Source organism: Tupaia chinensis, unplaced genomic scaffold (genome assembly GCF_000334495.1).
Source record: "Tupaia chinensis unplaced genomic scaffold, TupChi_1.0 Scaffold000096_1, whole genome shotgun sequence".
Taxonomy (NCBI): Eukaryota; Metazoa; Chordata; class Mammalia; order Scandentia; family Tupaiidae; genus Tupaia; species Tupaia belangeri.
The window spans coordinates 2,491,120-2,506,581 of NW_006159558.1; the positions used below are offsets into that span (position 1 = coordinate 2,491,120).

The 15,462-nt window shown below is 52.7% G+C and overlaps 1 protein-coding gene across 2 annotated transcripts in view; it reads right to left on the reverse strand.

The window, feature by feature from the left end:
- ROPN1L (rhophilin associated tail protein 1 like) overlaps positions 1-14,036 on the reverse strand; it is a 20,501-nt gene extending 6,465 nt beyond the window's left edge. Inside the window, exons 1-6 of one of the 2 annotated variants that reach the window (XM_014585848.2) lie at positions 13,936-14,036; positions 13,685-13,844; positions 9,359-9,482; positions 7,356-7,517; positions 489-664; positions 317-380 (exon numbers count right to left, since the gene is read on the reverse strand). In XM_014585848.2, coding sequence (XP_014441334.1) covers positions 332-380; positions 489-664; positions 7,356-7,517; positions 9,359-9,482; positions 13,685-13,815 — 642 coding nt within the window. In that variant the 5' untranslated portion in view covers positions 13,816-13,844; positions 13,936-14,036 and the 3' untranslated portion in view covers positions 317-331. Of the gene's footprint in view, positions 1-316; positions 381-488; positions 665-7,355; positions 7,518-9,358; positions 9,483-13,684; positions 13,845-13,935 lie in introns of those variants that run through there. The other variant, XM_006143308.2, reaches the window with a different exon arrangement.
- Between the last annotated feature and the right edge of the window lie 1,426 nt (positions 14,037-15,462).

A 15,462-nucleotide genomic window follows, 5' to 3' on the forward strand; every position in this document is an offset into this window, starting at 1 on the left:
TATATTTAGACAAATTGAGTTCATTGGTAGAACAATTGAATGGGGGGGGAGGGGGCGGAAGCCATTGAGGGCAATCATGAATGTCAGGGACAATGGAGGAGGAAGATGGGACATGGCAGAGGGTGGGGATGGGGAACCTAGGATGGTAAAACAAAAGGCAAGGTATGCAGGACACAAAAATTGGGAAATCATTTGCTGAGAACATATATGTTGATGTGCTTGATTGAGCCAATGCACAGTGTATTTTGGATGAGAAAAAAAAGAAAACAGAACCCACCCCTCACCCTGGTCTGGACCACCCGTGTAAAGGACTGCCCCAGGGGCTGCTTTCTCACGCTCCTGGGCTTTGATACCAGCGTAGGTAAAGGTGATCTTTACTTCTACCAAAGGCAGGATTTGTGGGGACATGTTATCCCAGAAAAGCAAGGAGAGAGAGAGAAAAGAACCCTCCAGAGTCAGCCTGCCCCCTCCCAGGGTGCTGTACTCACACAATCTCCCCTAAACTGGCAAGGTAGGATTCCGTGTCCGAAGGAGAGATGTCTGAGTCTAATCCGGCCAGGTACTGGTACACGTAGGAGAAAGTCTCGAACGGGATTCGAGCAGGCCCGCCCTCGGGATCGGTGGTGAGGATCTCGCAGAGGTGCTTCATTGCGGAGTTGATCGACTAGAAACGGGACAGACGGGCAAGGGCACAGTTATTCGAGCCCCTGAAACTGAAAGCGGGCACCAGCAGAATGAATGCTCAGGCACACTGTACGCGGGTTCTTCCAAAGTGTCCATTAAATGAACAGAGGTGGACGCATAACGATCATAACGAAATGTGAAAGTTTGATCTGGATGCAAAAGGCCAGAAAGAAACACACAGAGCACTGTTCGCATTTGCTATAGGGTGTGGGTGCTCACCAGAGAGACAGAGAGAGAAGGGAAGTGAGATGGCACCCCAGGGAGGATGGCCACGCTGCAATCCCTCCTCCTTCTGGGACCCTGGGTACGTATGCACATGCACCCAGTGTGTTTTTCAAGCCACCAGGTCCGGGACTCAAACAGCCATCTTAACCACCATGCCACTGGCTGGCCCTCACGGATTTTATCTTATACTAAGATGGGAATGACTGTCACGGACAAGAGGAAGCACCAGTGTCTCTAAATTCAGACATCAAGGGTCAGGGCAGAACTGTGCAGCCTCTGCAGCTCAGACACCGTGGATGGGCCCAGGGGCTACGTGACCTCTGTTACCATCCAGAGGCACAACCTGTGGAGGCGGGGCTCGGGGGGGCAGGCAGGGCGTCTGGCCCCGTGACGTCCCAGCCACCCAGGCTCTAGGCCTTGCTTACACAGAGGGCTCCAGGCCTTGTCTTGCTTACAGGGAAGCACTGGCCCTTTCTCCCCTGCAGACGGGGTGTCACTAATGCTCCTGCCCACTGTCAGCTCAGCCTCGGGGCAGCCCCGTCCCAGCCAGCCCTGTCCCCCACTGTCAGCCTGAACTCCTGTTTGGGGGAAGTCCTCCACCAGCTCAGGGCAGAAGCTTCCAGAGCGTTCTGTCCATGACAGGGGCAGCTAATGGGCCTAGGTTTTCCTCAGGAGACCAGAAGCTCCAGGGCTCAGGAGCTACAGGCCCAGAAGCCAAGGTCTGCCTGGTATCGAGCCTCTCACCTCCAACTGGCTCACCTCACCTTTGCTGAAAAAAGATGCTTTTTTAAGGAGAGGTGGAAAACCCTCAATTAACTATCTTTTTAGAAAGCAGAGCCCGAGTCTCCTCTTCCCACCATCCTGCCCTGTGGCCTCCAATGCCTTGGCCATGGTGTGCCAGGGAACTCTTCCTCACTAGGAAGGCAGGTGGCGGACTCACAGTGGTTACACATGACACTACACACCCGCACACGCACGCAGAGACGCACCCCCTGACACCGTGTTCTCCAAGTGCCCGCTGCGGACTGGTGCCTAGCACCTGCTCTCATTGCACTCGCACTCTGGTCGGTAGGGCCAGCAACACCTGCATTTCCGAGTGCTAGAGAAGTGGGCGAGATGGGACCAGCAGGTGGTTCAGGGCGCTGGATTCCCACAGCACAGACCATGGCTCGAATCCCAGACCTAGCAGCTTGCTTCCCCGCCTCTCTGGTCAAATTAAAAAATAATAACAAATGGAGTTAAAAGGTAGTAAAAGAAAGATTTCTTTTTAAAAAAAAAAAAAAGAGAGGAAAGAAAGAGAGAGAGAGAAGGAAGGAAGGAAGGAGAGAGAGAGAGAGAGAGAGAGAGAGAGAGAGAAAGAAGAGGAAAGAGAGCCAGGGTGGCCAGCAAAGGTCTCACTGAGCAGCTAACGTTAAGCAAACCGTCGGAGGGAAGGAGCCATCCGTGGGATGCAGGAGAGGTCTGGGAGCATGTCCGTGTGGCGCAGAGTCCAGGAACTCAGTGTGGTACAGCAGCTCAGGGAGAGGAAGAGAAGAGGCCTGCGGCATAGCGGGTGAAGCGCCGGATCCCTCATGGCCGACTGCCCAGTTCCTATCCCAGACCCAGCGGTTTAAGACCCATGCCGGCGCCTGTGTGCCCAAACTCCCAAAGAAGGGAGAGATGGAGACGGGATCATGGCGTGACCATGCTCCATGCCCCTGTCTCTCTCTCTCTCTCTTTCCAGTGAGTGCAAGGCCTGTCTGGCAAAATTTAAAACAAAAAAGGAATAAGTTTTTTTAAGAGACGGGCTAGCCTGTGGCATGGTAAAGGCGGCTGGGTCCCACATGGCCAACTTTGCAATTTGAGCCACTGACCCTGTAGCTTGAGAAACACGTCAGGCATGTGTGCGTGCATGCCCCAAGTCCTAAGGGGAGGGGAGGGAAATGATTGTGGCATGGTCATCCCCCTGGGCTGTGATTTCTCACTCCCTCTCACTTTCTGCCTCTCTTCAGTAAGTACACATGCCCCATAGCAAAAAATTTTAAAAATAAAACACAGAGTGTCATCCAGTGAGGCGCCCCACTTTCATGGGCTCCCTCACAGCTACAAAGTCCTGGCTGCTCCCAGGTGGCACACAAGCCTCTGAAGCAGAAGCACCTCCATCTTTGAACCTCACCTTACACTCGCTTCCTCCTTTTGCCCAGAGAGAAGAGCGTGACTAAGTCTCGCTGTCTTTGCTAACGAGCCCGAAACCTTTTTGTTTAGATGTTTCTTAGCAATGTAATCACCAGTCACCAGACGCCTGCCCGGAGCCGTGGGGCCATTAATCGAAGGTCTGGAGAGGGCCCTTAGAAACGACTAACCTGCTTGGTTCGGCCTCTGTAACTGCTTTTCCACGGGAGCCCCACTCCCTCTCCTCCTCACCCCTCCTCGGTCTCCACTGCAATCACCATGTGAACAGTGTGCTCACACCTCCCTGGCTGGTGTGGACATACGACAACCAACAGTCCCCTGACTCCCAGATGCGGAAGCACAGTGGAGGGCGCCCTGTGCGCAGTGGGGAGACGCCCTGAAGGGGCGTCTAAGACCCTTCCCATCTGTCTCATCATCCGCACAGGCTTTCTCAGCTAGAACACGTGTCTGGGCTTGCCGAAGGTCAGGGGCTGCACCAAGCCGGTGGAGGGTTTTCCCAGGCGTGGGCCGTGGTCCTGGAGAGCAGCCGTCTTTCAGACAAGACGCCTCCCGTGTTGACCAGAAAGGGGACGTGGGGTCATGATGGCCAGCACAGGTGACTCCGGCGAGACATGTGAGCCCAACCACGACTCCCGCCGTGGGACTGGTCCACAGAGGACAACCACCCCTCCTCTCCCTCCGACAGGCCAGGGCAATAGGCCCAGCCAGGCCGAAGGGTTTGGGGGTGTCTCAACTCTCACTCTGCACTGGCGGGGTGGGGGAAGCAGGGTAGAGCAGAGGCGACCGCACTCCTCTGAAGGCGGCAGGACCAGCGCTCACACTTGACCCGGCCCGAGTTCAGAGCCCTCTGGACAAGAGCAGAGAGTGGCTAGGGTTTTGCACAAGCAGAAAGGGATCCTGGTGCCCCAGAAAAGAATCACAGCCTCCATGAGCCAAAGGTGGCCTCAGTGAGGGACAGGCACTGACCGGTAAGTGGACTGCTCTGTGTAAAGCCACTCCCGAAACACGAAGTCACACTTTGCAGGGAGAACAAGGAACGCTGTCCTCTCTGCTGCTCCCCAGACGGTGTAGAAGGTGGAGCTCTGTCTTTAACACAATGTCTCCACCTAGTGCCCACAGCACGAGCAAATGAGAGGCCTCACTTTCCAAAGCAGACTTGGTTTGTTTTATTTTACTTCATCTTTGCTCTGGGGCATGTGTGCTCGGCCGGAGAGACAGAAAGCAAGAAATCACTGCCCAGGGCAGAGAGTCATGCCACAACCCCTTCTCCTCCATTTTCCCCTGGGGATCTTGGGCACACACGTACATGCACCCTAGTTTCAAGCCACCAGGTCTGGGACTCGAACTGCGGTTGGCTATGTGGGAGTCCAGCGACGTAACTGTTACGCATCTGCTAGTCCCGATTCAGCTTGTTTTAAACCTAGTGGGTAATCTTCACAGTTACGAAGGTAGAAATGATAAAGATGGATCTCAAAACATAAATTGTTCTACTCTCGAGTCTCAGATTGTGAGACTCCACAACCACGTTTAGAGAGAGGAACCTCAAACATTAATTCAGACACTAGACATTAATCTTATGTCATTAAAATCTTGATTTCAGAGCTGGCCCTGTAGTGCAGTGGTTAAGCCCTGCGCGTGACGAGCTGGATCTCACACAGCCACGCATAGTTGACATCCAACCCTGGTGGCTTGAAAAACACACCAGGCACCTGCGTGCATGTGTCCAAAATCCTGATGGGAAAGAGAAATAGAGGACGAAGGACTGCGGTGTGATCACGCCCCGCCGGGGGAGGGCACTGTGCGCAAGCAGGAAGAACCACCTTGATTTCACCAAGTCCCAGATGGACAAAGCGACACAAAAACTTCCCCAGGACCTAAACATATTTGCCTTTGTTCTCCTTGGAGCACCTCCCCAGCAGCACGCGGGCCTGTCTGTGCTCTGGGTGAGCCCGGTCTGCGAGCGGCAGGCCCCCAGCCACTCGCTGTCTCCCCCTGAGCAGCCCTCTGGCCAGTGCATGGCACCCCTGCTGGCTATCGTACGGCCCCCAGCCTAACCTCACCTTCCTGAAGTTATACAGTTTCTCCCCAGGGCCAGCAGCAGAGCCAGGAGATCGTGTGTGAGTACAGGGGTTCGCAGAGCAGAGGGTGCGTGCACTACAGCAGTCTGCGGCCATGCGGAAGGAAAAAGACAGCTATACACTCTGGAATGAAGAAAGTGCCAGGAGGTTCCTAACGACTCCTTATTTGCTGTTTTGCCATAGGGCACATGTACTCGCCAGAGACAGACAGAATGAGAAATCTCCCCCCACCCCAGAGGAAACAGCCATGCTAAGCCCTTCTCTTCTGTTCCCCTCGGGATTTTGGGCACACGCGCACATGTGCCCGGGAATTTTCGAGCCTCCTGGTCCAAAACTGGAACCGCATAGTTGGTCATATGAGATCCTGTGCTTAATCCCCACACCTGTTGGCCCCTAGACCATTATTTTTTGTAACATTAAAACCAACCTAAATCTAGTAACGTGCTTCTTGGCATGTATACATAAAAGCGTTTCCTAGGGCCTGCAGGTAGTGTGGACATTAAACTGGTGGATCCCACGTGACCAACTATGCAGTTCGAATCCAGGACCCACTGGTTTGAGAATCACGCCGGCCTCCATGTGCATGCATGCCCAAAATCCTGAGAGGAGACTGGAGAGGGACTGCGGCATGGCCACCCCTGTCACTCTTTGGTAAGCACACATGACCTATAACAAGCTAACACAAAAATAAGTAAATAAATAAAAGTTTCCTGAACGGCAGGAGAGTTACTGCTTGAGTGGTGGAAAAACAGGAGGGTGGGTGGACAGGACAGCAGGAGGACACAGGAGCCAGAGGTGCCCATCAGGAAGTGGTGACCCTCGGAAGGTTCACGGGTGCTCGTTATACAGAGAACTTTCACATATTCACAAATTAAAATGGGCCTGAAAAGATGTTTGCATGGGCTGAAGTCGGTGTGTGCCGTGAGGCCAGGATTATGAATTGCTCAGTTATGGACTCTGGTGTCCGAAGAAGAAGGGACGGAGTAAAATAACACTTCATCTACACAGTAAAGGGAGCCGCTCTCTTTTCTGAACCTGCTTCTTTTTTCTTTCTTTCTTTTTTTTTTTTTTTTTTTTTGAGTTTTTTTGCCATAGGGCACATGTGCTTGCTGGAAAGACAGAGAGAGACAGAAAGCAAGAAATCACCCCCCAGAGAGGATGGCCACCCGCAATCCCTTCTGCTCCATTCTCCTCTTGGGATCTTGGGCACGCACACACACGCCCGGCGTGCGTTTAAGCCGCTATGTCCGAGGCTGACTACATGAGAGTCCAGCGACATAGCCATTACACCATCTGTCGGTCCCTGAACCCCCTTATTCATAAGCTTAACATGGTGACCTTCCTTCAGTCAACCACCGTGTGTACTGTGCGGTGTGACTGCGACACCTCGGTAGGAAAGAGGCACCAGCCCTCTGAGGGCGTCCTGCCACATCTCCAGGTTCCCCCCTCTCCCTGCCCCATCCCGACCGACGAAGACCACCAACTCAGCCCTTCATAACCCTGGGGCTCGCCCTCATCCACGCCTCGTACCTTAACATCAACAGAACTGTACTCTGTGAGGTATTAATAGGTTTTATGTCGCTGTCGTTCCAGGGCACATGTGCTCACCAGAGACAGACAGGGAGAGAGAAAGTGAGAAATCACTCTGGGGACAGGGGTGGTGGCCACGCCACAGTCCCTTCTCTCCCAGCATCCTCTGGAGATTCAGGCACACATGCAGGCACACGAGCCACCAGGCCCAGGGCTCAATCCACACAGCCGGCCACGTGGGATCCAGTGCCTAAACTTCTACACCACCTGCTAGCCCCAGGTACAAAGAGATTTTGACTAACTCCTGAGATTGCATCTTTCCACAGATGAGGAAAAAGTCGTAGTCTCAGTTTACAAAACGACATTTCGTTTAACAAAACATCAACACATTATCTTCTAAAACTGAAATACACTTTAATAGTATCCCTATATTTATCTACTGTTGACATCTTAAATTGAGGTATTCGTAGGTATTTAATTTTTATGAATTAAAACAACCATAAACCTGAAAGCAAACTAGGTCTTCTGGAAAAACAACACAACTGCTTTTCTAAGGCAAGGTTACTAAAACAGAGAAGAGTTTCCTACAGTTTCTGAACCCTAACTTACCCTTCAGGCAGGCCTCTGATGGCACCCGATAATTAACGTGCTATTCTCGGTACGTACCCCGCCGAGCATGCTGCATCCGAGCGCTAAAAACTTGATCCACTCGATCTGGTGTTCGCAAGGGTCCAACTGTAAGATGGCGGCGAATTTTTCTAGTGGCAGGCACAAGTTTTTCCACTTCTGCTCAAGATCTTCCAATTCCACGTATTGCTTATGGCTATACTGTTTAGAAAACACAGCATGACACCATCGAGTAAGTGCTCAAAACCTGTGAAGCAATATAACGCTTGTGCATATTTAAATACCCATGGAGTGCCCGGCCTGGCAGTTCATGGCAGTGAGCCGGCAGCCCGGGGAGGGGCGAGGCGGGGAGGGTGAGGCAAACACCACGCACGCTCAGACCTGACAACATTAGCATGCGAGTACTGGGAATATGAGCCTCCACTGTCTGTTGGAAACATGTCATGATGAAAAATAAACCTCAATAAATAAAACTAAAAGGTTTAAAAACCCAGCCCCCTAAACATGTCAGCAGTTAAACAGGAGAAACCTTAAAAGTAAAAAATAAATGTAGGGCCAGCTGGTGGTATGGAGATTAAGGTACCTAGATACCATGTGGCTGACTTTGGGGTTCGAGTCCCAGACCTGGCAGCTTGAAAATCACGCTGGGTGCCTGTACATATGAGATGAGAATGAAGAAGGGGCTGTGGAGTGGCCATCCCCCAAGAGGTGAATTCTCAGTTTCCCCCTCTCTGCCTCTCTTCAGTGAGTGTACAACCCTATTGCAAAACCAAAAGGAACATTTTTAATTTAAAATAAATGTATTCCTTCCACTATTTTTTCCCCTATAGGGCGCGTGCACTCGCCAGACAGACAGAGAGAGACATAGAGACAGAAAGCGAGAAATCACCCCCCGGGGGGATGGTCATGCCGCAATCCCTTCTCCTCCATTCTCCTCTCGGGATCTCGGGCACGCACGCACACGCGCCCGGCATGAGTTGTAAGCCACCAGGTCCAGGACGCGAACCGCTGTCGACTACGTGGGAGTCCAATGACACAGCCATTATGCTAACTGCTGGTTCCCCCTTCCACTATTTTAAACAATCTATGAAAGCTGATACCTTCTGCTATCCACTAGCAGTATTCTGTGGGGTGAGCTTTGAGCAACTTCAGCATTGTCTTTTCCTAAGCTACATTCCATGGCTATTCATCTCCCTTAAAGCAGAGAGCCATGAAAGGTCCCACTCAGAATTCAGTGTACCTTGTACAGGAACACAGAACTTCGAGACATACAATGGGATAAATTACTTTAAAAATAAAGCCGAGGGAGCAGCCTATGCACAGCAAAAATGCAGCACTCTGCAAGGCTGATGTGCACGGGAGAGTTCTGGGTTCCGATCTAGAGGCCTCCCTCTGTGCACCGGGAAGGTACACACCCACGATCCGGGACTGGCTGAGATGAGGTGAGTTGCAGATCAAGAGCTTGTCTCTCTGTGTCTCTCTTTGTCTCTCTGTTTCTCTCATTCAAAGAAAAAAATAAATAAATGAAAAAAAAAAAATCCAGGTCATACCATTGGTGTCATTTTGTATTAGTAGCAATGCAGTCCACTTATTCTGAATGTCACCTTGAATCCGTCATGCCCTGCCTATCAGCTCATTCTCCAGAATGGCGGAGGGAGAAGGGACACCGCAGCTCCCGGCCTGACTTTCAGGACTGCAAACCAGGTGGACTGCCACCACGGGCATGAAGGGCGAGTCTGTGTGCCGAGGAAGAAGGCAGATCACTGCCTGGGCGCGGGCACCCCCTCGTATACACGTATTTCAAGAGGGTCCTGAGCTGCCCCTTCTAGCCGTAGAATCTTGAGCTCGCGAGTAGCTACCCTGGGTTCTGTAAACGGGAGAGATCCCACCAAACCTGGCATACTGCATCACTGAGTGACCCTTGACGGTGACATGGCAGTGACATCAACCTGGTGGCCCTGCTCTTGCACCGGCAGGGCAGGGAGGGGGAGTGCGTGGAGAAGGTACCGCCCGCTGTATGTGCACACAGACCCTGCCCGTACCTGCTTGTGCAACACTTTAAGGAGTCCTTGAGTCAGGCCTGTGTCCGTTTTCTGGGTTGCCACAGGCATTTCGATTCTGTCCTTTACAGGAAGTGGATCACCACGTGACAAAGCTGAAAAATATCTAATAGCCACAGACAACCATGAAAGCTCATCAATACACAAAAATCACCTCATTTATGTGCTTTCTTAAAGGACCCTGGAGAACAGTGATTACAGAAAGGAGAGCTCTAACCCCCAGGGCCAGGGCGTAGTCCTGCTCCTCCACCTTGCTGGACTTTACCTTCTCTCATGCCTCGGTTCCCTGCAGAGTGCAGCTAATGAAAGGCTGGTCTCTGGCTTCCGGGAGCACCGAGGGCAGCTCTCAGAGGGGCTTCCTGAACAGGTGCTCTGCCGTCAACCGAGCACCCTGAGTGGCTATGACAGGTTGCCAGAGCGGACGGCTGACCCCGTGATGGCCTGGCACCGTTGCCCCACTCCTGACAGTTTGGGTTGGTCTCCCCTGTGCCTGGTCTTGCTGCTGTATGAGGTGTTTGACCTTAAGCCACTCTGCACGTGAAACTCCAAGGTGGCCCAAAACATGAAGGCCGCCGATTTTCCACACTGGGGAGGGGGTCAACCACTGGTCACTGCCCTGCCCCTCCACTTGTCCCGCTTGGCCTTTGCTCCCTCCGTTGTTCCTTTCTGGGACACTCATACTGCTGCCTGTGTGTGGGGGGGCACAAGTTGAGAGGGGGCTCTGTGGGGGGTTTGGACAGACAGGGTCTTAGAAATTTGCCGCCTGTGTGCACTGCCGCTTGGTGCCATAGCCATAGGCCCGCTGCCCCGACGACCTCTGATAGCAGAAGGGTAAGGCTTGCCCAGGATGATGGGTGCCGAGCCACCCACCAGGGCCACAGGCAGTCCTTCAAAACAGCGGTCCCAGCCTCCCTGGCTCCAGGGACCAGGCTCGTGGAAGACAATCCCTCCACAGATGAGGATTCGGGGTGGTTGGTCCTGGGATGACCCGAGTGCACCGCAGACACTGTGCACCTGTTTGCGCACTGCCACACTGCAATGTACGAGGTAGCAATCACACAGCCGGGGCTGAGTCCCGTGAGCCCCAACACCGCGGCAGTGTGAACGATGGGGAGCTGGTTTGTCCCGGCCCTCCTCCTACCTGTGGCAGGGGGTGGGGTGCAAGGGCAACAGGCCAAGGACCGGCCCTGGCCCCACAGCCTGGGGTGTGGGGACCCCTTGCTAAAGGTAGGAGTACTCACAAACAGTCTGCATAGGTAACACCCCTAAATGTGCACGAGCCCATATTTGACAGACCGGAAGAAAGTTCATAGATCCGCCCTTTCCCTTTTCATCCCTCAGATTCAGATTTTCATGCCTGTAAAGCAGCTGGAGCTACAATCTGTGGTTTTGTTAAAGGTTTGAAGAAAAGTGAAATAGGAGAAACCTGCTTTGACAAATGTTGGCTGAAGCCCTAGGGGGCTGGGCTGAGAGGTGGGGGCTTAGCTTTGCCAAGTCACTTCAAAACGGGGTTTCCCACTGATTTTGAGGAAATTATTTTGAGGAAATTTGATCAAAGGACTCGCAGCTCAACAGCGTCTGCAGCAAGGTTCTCAATCAGGGGGATTTAGCCGCTGCCCACCCCACGTTTGGCAACTCCTGGAGACCTCTGACGAGAGGGGACACTGCTGGCATCTGACGGTGCAGGCCAGGAGGTTGCTGGCAGCCCTGCCACGCGGGTGCTCCTCCCCTCCATGCCCTCCCGGCTGCCAGACCAGGTCCTCCAGGGCAGCCGTGAGCCGAGCAGCCTGACTGCCCAGTTCCCGTGTCTGCCACACTGGGTGCTGCGCGGTAGCACGAGGACACACTGCGAGCAGCCGACGACCACCAGCAGGGTCGGTACACTCTGCAGCAAGACGAAGTCACCTTTGTCGTCTAGCCACCCAAACACCTCCTTTAAAAAGAACCTTCTGCTGAGCAAACAGGACTGTCTCAGGAGAGCTCTCGGCAGAGTGCCATCCTGCCTTCCAGGCTCCCTGCTCCCTACGCTGCTGCCTCTTCCTGGAGCCCCTCTGCCTCCGCAGCCCTAGTCTCTGCCTATGAAGCCTTTCAAAGACCAAAGTGCTGGAGACCAGCAGTTATCGTAATGGCTATGTTGCTGAACTCCCATGTAGTTGATTGTGGTTCGAGTCCTGGACCCAGTGGCTTAAACTCACGCCGGGTGCGTGTGCGTGCATGCCCAAGATCCCAAGAGGAGAATGGAAGAGAAGGGATTGTGGCGTGGCCATCCCCCTGGTGGGGGTGATTTCTCGCTTTCTATTTATCTGTCTTTCTGGCAAACACACGTGCCCTATAGCAAAAAAAAAAAAAAAGACCAAAGTCCCTCTGCCTAGCTCCTAGGACCCTGCATGGACCCCATTCCCAGTTCCCTCTTAATGTGAGCCGTGTCTGAACGTCTCTCCCTACCAGGTCATGTTCTGAGAGAGCTGGGACAAACAGTCCAACGGGCAATGCCTGGTTGTCTTCTACACTCTAAAATGGCTATTCGGAGAAATCAGTACCATGGAGCTCTCAGGGGGATCTCAAGCAAATCTCATTTAAAGTGAAGGTAACAATGGTCTCCAACGTTTTGGGTTGTTGGAAAAGTCTTTTTTTTTTTTTTTTTCTTGCTATAGGAGACATGTGCTTGCTGGGGAGACAGAAAGACAGAAAGCAAGAAATCACACACACACCCCCAAGAGGGGTGGTCACACTGCAACCCCTTTTCCTCCATTCTCCTCCCAGGATCTTGGGAACGCACGGACATGCTCCCAGGTGTGAATTTCAAACTGCCAGGTCGGGGACTCGAAATGCAGTCAACCGTGTGGGAGGTCCAGTGACATGGCCATTACGCCATCTGCTGGTCACTCTATGTTTTTCTATGCAAAAATGTGTCATGACTCTTCTGACAACCCAATATTATCAAATACAATCAAATGTTCCAAGAAAAAAATTTGCTAAATCTTTAGAATTTTTTGTACAGTGAGAATAAATCCTTTTTAAGATCTAACTTTTATTTAGGCTTGAATAAAGGTTAAAACAAGAGGCCATGATTCTGTTAAGCAAGAACAAGTGAGAACCCTTCCGATGCCATGACAAAAGTGTGTCTCAGAAGGCAAGCCCTGGACTGACAGGCTGGCGGGTCCCTGCAAATGTTGCTTTCCACGGTCACGGGGACTCTGCTGATGGGGGATTTTACCCTGGGTTATGGCGATGGCTCCTCAATGCAATCCCGAGTGTCCTTAGAAAAGGGTGGACAGGGCAATTAGAAGATGCTGACTTTAAAGACAGAGGAAGGCCCTGAGCAGGAGTAGAGGGCCACAGCTCAAGGAGGTGAGAAGTCGGGAAGCAGAAACGGGTTTTAACATTTGTTGCAGTAGCCATGGAAAACGAATTCGCCTCGTAAGGTTTACAGACAGCACAGTCTGACCTGCTGGTTACCGAGAAATCTAAGTTAGGGCCCAGGCTGGGGCAGGGGCAGTGTGCACCGGCCTGAGTACACTGGCCAGTGCTGTGTGTAGGGAGCCCCAGGCCAGCCGCCACTGGGGGTGGAGCGCAGTGTGGGATCCTGATGGGGATGTCTGTCTGTCTGCCTCTTCTGTGTCCCTGTCCTCCTCTTTCTCATGAAAGAAGCAAATGTAAAAAAGAGTAAATTAAGTTTGCGACTAATCTCGTCATGAATAAAAATGAGTTTTTGTCTACATCTGGGTTTACTGAAAGGGAACAAAGCTTTCTTGTAAGTTCAAACATATTTATGTTAATGGTTCTAAGGTCTGTTGACTTAAAACCTTAACATCATGAATCTGTTCCTGGAAAGGGCTAGAAGGCACTGCCGGTCGCGTGCGGTCAGCTCTGCGGGGCAGCCTGAGGACCACGTAAGCTGCGCTGGTTTTCATACCTCACAGTAAGTACTCAACTGCGGTGACTCAGCCGGCAGGGGGGTAGCTAAAATAGTCTTTCTTGCCAAGTCATTTCACAAATAAAACGAAGTGGCTGTAGTGGTGTGAGTTTCTAGCACAAGGCAGAAACGTTCCACCCGGTGTGACTGCTTTGTACATGTAGGGTGTGTGCAGAACCTCGCTCCAGCAACAGTTGCCACGACGCCGTAGGGAAGCAAGCTCTCGCAACGCCGCCGGGGCTCACCGCCCAGACCGAAGGGCGCCGAGGCAGGCACTTCGGTCGGGATGCCGCCACCCTGCGCGTCCTGAGCGAGGCTCTGGACCCGGGTCCGGGAAGGAGGCTTCACTGGGCACGTGTGGCTGGGGCCCCGGCGTGTCTAGGGGCTCTTACCCCGCGGACCACTGCAGCACGTCGGTGGGCTGGGTGCGGATCGCAGCCTTGGTGAACTGCTTCAGGATGTCCGGCAGCTCAGGGGGAATGCGGATTTGCTGCGCGCAGAACATGGTCTTGGGGAGCGGCATCGCTCTCCGCAGACCGGAGAAACAGGGTGCTGCGGGAGGAAGGGCGGGCGGGTCAGCGAGACGCCGTGGGGCCGCCCGCCCTCCCCCGGGCCGGGGCCGGCAGCTGGCGGGGAGTCTCACCCGCTCCTCCTCGGGCTCCTCGGGAAATGAGGGGCCACCCGCTCAGCTAGCGACGCCGCGGACTCGGCTGCTCTCGAGCTCAAGCCGCCTCTATCGCGTACACACGGTATCTAGGCAACCGGCACGCGCGCGGGCCCCGCCCCAGGCTGCGCGCACGCACACGTCCCTCGGGCCTCCGGGTCGGAGCGAGGACCAGAGGAGGTGCGCCTGCGCAGTCCGTCCGGAGCCCGTACGCTAACCCGCGAGTTGAAAGTTGCTAGAGCTGCACGTTTCACTTAGAAAAGCGCCTTCTGGTCCATGTCTCGCAGCCGGGCAAGCTGCGAGCAAGCGGTTAACGTACTGGGGACTGGTCGGTGCACGCGGCACGTGGTCCTGGCAGGTTCTCCCACCGTCTGCCTGGATGCTTGCTCACGCCGTGCCCACCGCCTGATTCGTCTCTTAGGGAATGCTCATTCCTCAGTTTAAGACATTGTGTTTACACAATGAGCAGTTTCCAGCCAAAACAAATTCTACTTGTTTTCCCAAGTAAAATAGGATGCCCGAGCCAATCTGACTGGATCTAGGAGGAAATAAGACAAAAGCTTCGGGTCTAAGGATGAGAGATTGCTCGATTCGGCGAATGCTGACCCGACCCGCACACAAGGTGCGAGCCTTGGCTTGGGGGCGCCCAGGCTGGCTGCTGCGGCTGCCACGAACTCTCACTGGGAGATGCAGAACAATACGAGCTGTTTCCAGGAGGGGCTGAGGGCGAGCCTGCCTCTAAGGAACTGGGGGATTTGTCCCATTACCACCACCACCACCACCACCACCACACACTTCCAGTAACACCACAGGTAGAAACTGAAATAGCCACTATTTTAAAGTTGATTGCGGTATGAGAAAAAAAGAATCGCATACACTGTTGATAGGTGTGTGCTCATCAGAACCCACGGTGAGGGCAAACTGGCATGACTTAGCAGTCTTACAGGAATTCAACCTACAGAACTACTAACCTGGTACAAAAAGTAGGACGAAAATGGTTACCGTAGCGGTGAAATTAAATGGGTCAAGTAACCGTCTCAGAAACCTTAGATCATGGATATCCATATGATGGGATACAATAAGGCCAGAATAAACAAAGTTGGGAAGCTACAGATGTCTTGAAAAGGGGTCCATGAATTAAAAAGTGAAAAAAAAAAAAAAAAACCAGAACGCTGTGTAGCCTGACACCTTTGCTATGACAGACGATTCTGTGAACGTGCACTAACACACAGGACAGTGTGGAAGCACACACTAACATACCAACTGCAGTTACCTCTGGAGAATGGGACAGAGCGTCCGGGTTTTTAGCCATGGACACATTACTTTGGTTTCTTAATTCATTTACTTACTCAGCAATACTTGAGTGCTACATACATGCCAGGGATTATTCTGGATTCTGGGAATACAGTAGTAATTTACTTTAAAAAAAAGAAAAAACTGTATCTTACATCCAAATAGGAAAAACATGCAAATACAAATAAGAAAGGATGCAATTATAAACAAGAA